This window comes from Eupeodes corollae, chromosome 2, assembly GCF_945859685.1.
Source record: "Eupeodes corollae chromosome 2, idEupCoro1.1, whole genome shotgun sequence".
NCBI classification, from domain to species: Eukaryota; Metazoa; Arthropoda; class Insecta; order Diptera; family Syrphidae; genus Eupeodes; species Eupeodes corollae.
The window spans coordinates 148044713-148050542 of NC_079148.1; the positions used below are offsets into that span (position 1 = coordinate 148044713).

The 5830-nt window shown below is 31.9% G+C and overlaps 1 protein-coding gene across 1 annotated transcript; it reads right to left on the reverse strand.

Moving 5' to 3' along the window:
- Positions 1-687: 687 nt before the first annotated feature.
- LOC129946162 (uncharacterized) lies at positions 688-1957 on the reverse strand. Its single transcript, XM_056056240.1, has 2 exons — positions 1883-1957; positions 688-1830 (listed from the first exon to the last, which is right to left on the reverse strand). The coding sequence occupies exon 2, from the start codon at positions 1805-1807 to the stop codon at positions 1133-1135; it is 675 nt and encodes a 224-aa protein (XP_055912215.1). The 5' UTR covers positions 1808-1830; positions 1883-1957; the 3' UTR covers positions 688-1132.
- Positions 1958-5830: the final 3873 nt, after the last annotated feature.

Genomic DNA, 5830 nt, shown 5'->3' on the forward strand with positions numbered 1-5830 from the left:
ACTGAGAATGCAAATAAAGAGAAACATTTCCTTCTCTTCTTTAATACATCATTTTTCTTTAATCTAAAAGAGAGAAAAAAAACTACTTTAGTACCAATACTTAACATTTTTTGAGTAACATAATTTTGCAACCAGCATATTGATGACAGAGCTGTCGTGTTATTTGCATTTAAAATGAAATCTATTTTTTTTAAAATTCTTATCATAGCATAAATTCAATTTTGGGTTATTTATGTACATTCATTTTTTAAAGGTTTTTAGAAAAATTAACATTCTTTTTTTTAATGATACACACAATTTTAGAAGGAAGTAAGCCTAAAACCTAATAAGGACTTAGATTGTTCGTCACATCAATTTATTCATTTTGAAACCATAGAAAATACTATTATTTTACCACGTACTGAAAAAATTACGTTCAATGAATTTGCTTTAAAAAATATAGTATATCCCAAAAAAATGTTTTAAGGTTGTCCAAAATAAAATTATATTCCAAGAACTATAACGTACACTAATATACGACAGCCCTGTCAACTTGGCTTTCCAGCATTATTTTCGTACATAAGGCATTTGTATATAGATGTTGCCATATAAATAAAAACAACATTTCCTTGTTCACTTTTATTTTAAGTACTGCCATGTTAAATTTCTTTGATGGAACTATTTTGAAAGTATTAAATAAAAACGCTATTTTTCTTGAAAAGTATTAAAACCTTAATTTTATTCCTTAGGCAGGGATTTAACAAATAAGCTACGAATTTAATTGTTGTTTTACAAAAGTTTCTATTTGATCCACAAACATGGCAGCTTTAAGATTCCGGGAGGATAAAAAGTAATTTTCAACAAGTACCAAACAATCCAAAACTTCTTCATATGACTTTATCGGTTCATCTAGCACATCCACATCCTCCACTTTTATAGTCTCACATAACGTCACTCTTTGCTCAGATCCTGATAAACCGTTCTGGGATTCAGCTCGTACTCGACACCCTTCCGCAATGTTTATATCTTCTTGTTTGCACAGTACACCAAATCGTAATTTGGTTACCGTTGCAGGTGTTGGATCTTGTTTAAGTTTTTGTTCCTTCTGCCATTCGATATACTTCTTTTCTTCTTCTTTTTGCAGACGAATTTTTTAAGCGTATTTAATTCTCGCAATTTGTTGTTTCTGTGCTTCTTTTACCCATTCCAAATGCTTCTTTTGCTGTTGCAACATATTTTCCAGCTGTTTTTGTTGTGTATCCTCGATTTCCTTAAGTTCCTGTGCCAATTTTTCTTTATGTGTCTCTTTTAAAAGCCTTTTGGTTTCCTTAAACTTATTCTCATCATAATTTCTGTAGAAAGAACTATTTTCTGCATCAATAATTGCTTCAATTTTGAACATTTTACTTTTTCCATATTCGATCATTTGTTTACTTTCTTTCAGCTTTTTCAATTTTTCATGGAATCCCATTATCCAAGTGTTTTCACAAAACAAACTCTTATCCAATTTCATCACATTCACTGCCTCGTTGGCTTTTGCTTTTAAAATATCATCAGGCATTTCAATATTTTTGTAACCTTTTCTTGCACGATGTAACCAAATCATAACGACATGATCAATAAAATCCAAATCTTTTTGATGCAAACGCAATTGACTTAGGTTGTCATCTTTTATTTCTATTGGTTGTGTTTTTGATGCCTGGCAATGCTGTTGCTTTCTTACGCGTTGATAGGTTTTATGTTGTTGCGTAGAAGCAACGCTCATCCCTTGTGGCTTTGGCGCTGGTGGCGTTTCATCATCTGAACTCAAATCAATTATTGTTGTCATTTTTGGATTATTAACTTCTGTATCTGTAAACAAAAAGTTTTAAAAGTCGTATGATGTTAATTTAATAATACTTACAAATTAATTCTTATTTGTTTTCTCACTCAAAGACAAAGCACCGATATTTTGCCTCTTCACTCCAGTGTATTTATTTTTTACTGAATTGTGAGAAAGAGCGCTTTATTAAATTACAAATCTGTATAACTAGAAACTCAAATTTTTCGCTCTTTTAAAACTGTGATTAAGAGTTTGTTTAAGAGAACAAGTGTAATTTTCTTTAAGCAAATAAAAAATCCATTCTCTCCCCATTCACACAAGAAACTTGCTCATAGAGTCAGTGCTGTCGGGGTAAAATAAATACTAATATTCGTTAGGTTCACAATTGGGGACAAAATAATGATACATTTTTATTTTAGTTCAAATTTATTTTAGATAAAAGAAGCTCGAGCTAAAATATAGTTAAAGTTTTTTTCTTCAAAATTCAGCTAAAACCTGAGCTTACAGCAAAACGTTGTTTAAAAAATAGAATTGATCTTTTAAGAAATGCCATCTAAGTTTAAAAACACTATTTAAAACATGTTTTCCAATCTCTTTTAGCAGAAAATGTTATATGTATTTGAATTTATGTTCGAAGTACCATTTTTATTTATTAAAATAAATCTTCGGAGGGTATTCAACCCTGACCCTTTCCATTTTTAGCTACGACTTCCACTTAAATGTCAAAATTTAGCTCGTAATAAATGCACCGAAGAACATTATCAGTCTGCTAAATTTTGACAGCTCTATAATGTACACTATGAAACAAAAATATGAAATTTTAGCTAAAGCTGCGAACCACTCGGCTAAGATGATTTTCTTAGTTTCAGCTTGCTTAATTTACAAAGGGCCTTACCAATAATAAATCGGTAAAGACACGTTTAGGTATCGTTGAGTTATTTTTTTAACAGCGATTTAATTGCGTGTATACTAATAACCAAAATAAACACGTCTTTTACTAATTAGCCTTCTATTACAAATTCTACTACATTCTCAGTGAAAAAGACAGATATTTGATTAACATTAAATTTCCAAATGGATTAGAACGATTCAATAATAGAAGATATAAAGGTCTTGGAAGAAGCTTTAGGCTAAGGAGGAGGGCTGTTTTTCGTTTCAGGTTCTGGTGGATTTGATGAGGAGATATGTTTTCCCTGGAATATCAATCAACTCTTGTGACCTGAAAAGTTAGTTTGTGGCGTCTGCTGTCAAAATGACAGTGCGAACCATGGAGCTTAATTTAACTGTCCGTTCGTAGTTGAGTTTCCCAACAATAAAATTTAACTGGGCGTTATCCCTTAACCTAACTATTAAAATGTTTATTTGTATGGCAAAATATTTAAAACCCAGTTAAATATTTAAGTGAGCTTTTATTTCGATTATTGGTAAGCCCCAAAGAGGTTATTCTAAACGTCTTTTACAACAAAAAATAGAGTTAAAGGGATTTCGAATTTTGAGTGTGTCACAATTATAGAAATCTATTTTACTATTATGAAGCAGTTTTTACGTTCTCCGTAACCGAAAATACAAGTTGGAGGTTAAGATTAAGTCACAAGCGTTGCCGTAGCCACAGGAGGTGCCCTGTAGAGTCTTCCCGATAATATCTTACCAACAACACAGACAATAGCCATCTATCTGTCATAATGAAAACTAATTTATAGGTTATAGTTGATTTTCATGTATATATCTGCATTTGATTTCTGCAAAAAAAAGGGATACAGCACATACAATTAATGTTTGTGAGATAGAGAGGAAAGATCAAAATCTAGAAGATATTTATGACTGAATCACAAACAGCCTTCAGCTTCGTTTACGAGTTCAGCCATAGGAATTCAATGCATGCTATTACAATGAAGCTTAGACCTCACGTTTCGTTTGACAATCGTAACGAAAAGAACGTGATGTAACGTAATGTGACTCCAAACGGAAGCTCTAGTTCAATTATCTGAACATTTGCTTTGTCTGACAGCGCAACAGCTGTACAAAATGCTTTGGAGGGATGAAATAATAGAAATGTCATTCAAAGCAACCTCAAAGCAGGCCCACCGTAACGCAGACGAAGCTGAAGCTGAAGTGTGTTTGAGATTCAGCCATCATTTTCACATCATAGGATATTAGAGAAATAAGCTGAAATCAATATTATTGTTTTTATTATAACATCATCGTGTACATCAATTCTGTTCCAAAGTTACAAATGTAAGAAAAGCTTTAACTAAATTTCTTCTTTATTTTACAATGTTGTTACTTTTGGCGTTTTTCTTTTTTAGTTCACAGCTGAGCACTGAGCAGACTCTGAGCGAACAGAGTAGAGTAGAGTAGAGTTCTGAGCAGAGTATGTTCAGAGCTCTCTGATTTAATTATGAAACAACTTGAGCACTAAACTGTCATGATTTCAAATGTCGTCTGTTAAAAGGCGTTCAAAATTTTCTTTAATCAAATTAATTAAAAAGACAGTCATAGCTGAGAAATAAATTTGATTCATAAAAATGCTATATGCAATTAGTTTATTTTTTCCTTCTGCATTACAGCAACCAGCCTCTTCCGCCAATTTTATTGTTTTGATGATGATTTTTTTTAATTTCCCGGCTTTCAAATATCAAATTTTTGTGTTCAGCATTTTACTCCGTTTACTCTGTTATTTTATTCTGAGCTCACAGAGCGCGCTTAACACGTTCAGAACTTAAAAAGAAACACGAATTTGAAGCTCTGAACAGTCAGAGCTCAGAAAGAAACACAATTATTTGTTTGACAGTTCGAGCTTTGCTGTGAACTAAAAAAGAAAAACGCCATTTGTTACATGTTAGGTTTGTTTGATTTATTTCCGTTTCGTGAAGTCTTGCTGCAACACTAAACTGTCAAAAAGTTATAGTTTTTTATAGGAATTAAAAAAGTGTATTTTTTAACATTTTGGGATTTTGACATATATATGTATATCTGTCTCTCTCCTTTTTTTAATTATACAGATACAAATAAATTTAAACATACTTTTACAGAAATTAACCCAAATAGAAACCACCATCCCAAATTGTATTTTTGTCAATTGTTAAAAAGTAAATTATGGCGCCTTTTATGTAATCCAAAGTAATTTGGATCATTTACTTAAATGCACCCCTCTCTCCCCCCTTAACTTATTTTGCTTATCTATCACTAAATTAATGGGATAAAGTGGCCTATATGCAACGCATTTACCGGGCACAACGCAAAAAGAAGCTGAACTTTAAACTTTTCTTTCCGGCAAGTCCGTTGACAAGAGTTGTCTATTCCAGGCATGTTCAATAACATGGTGCATCGCTGTGCTACGCACACGTTCTAAAGAGGTTTGACCACATTTCTAATTTTTTCTTCAAATTGTTAATTTTTTAATAAATAACGTTTTCTGAAGGTTAATAGAAGGTGTATATGCAAAATAATTATTTCTTTTAAATAATTATAATTGCTTTTAAATATATGACAGCAACTTTTATTTTTTTTTTTTCTGTTTGTTATAAATTATTTTGATAGCCTTATGACGCTCATTCTAACAGTTTTTTTAAATCTAGCAAACACAAACAAATCTGAAATTTGACAGTTATGTACTGGGTTCATCAAATTGAACAGAGCTAGTAATTTAAAGTTTTTATTCTATTCGCACTGTCAAAATAACGCAACGTATAACCCAATCCGTTTCGTACGTTAATGTCAAATGATCTGTTGCCGAAACGCATATGACAGATTCTATGGGTTGTCTTTTTCATCTTGGATTACATTTGATCTATATAAAACATGTTTTCTCCATCTTTTTGAAGACTAGTCAACGCCTCCATTTTCGTTGTTTTAAATCAGTCAACCCTTTAATAGTCAACATTTAGGTATATTGGCAAACTGACGGAAGTCCGACCATGTCGTCTATTATATGGAATAGAGACACGTAGTCCGACCTTTCTACCTCGTTGGAGTCTCATGCATTATAAAGAAAAGCTTCTTATTCTCTTATGAAGTCTTGAGCGAAGA

Bases quoted from the DNA above. Each gene is read 5' to 3' on its own strand.
- LOC129946162 (XM_056056240.1), bottom strand. From the start codon at position 1,807: ATGACAACAATAATTGATTTGAGTTCAGATGATGAAACGCCACCAGCG.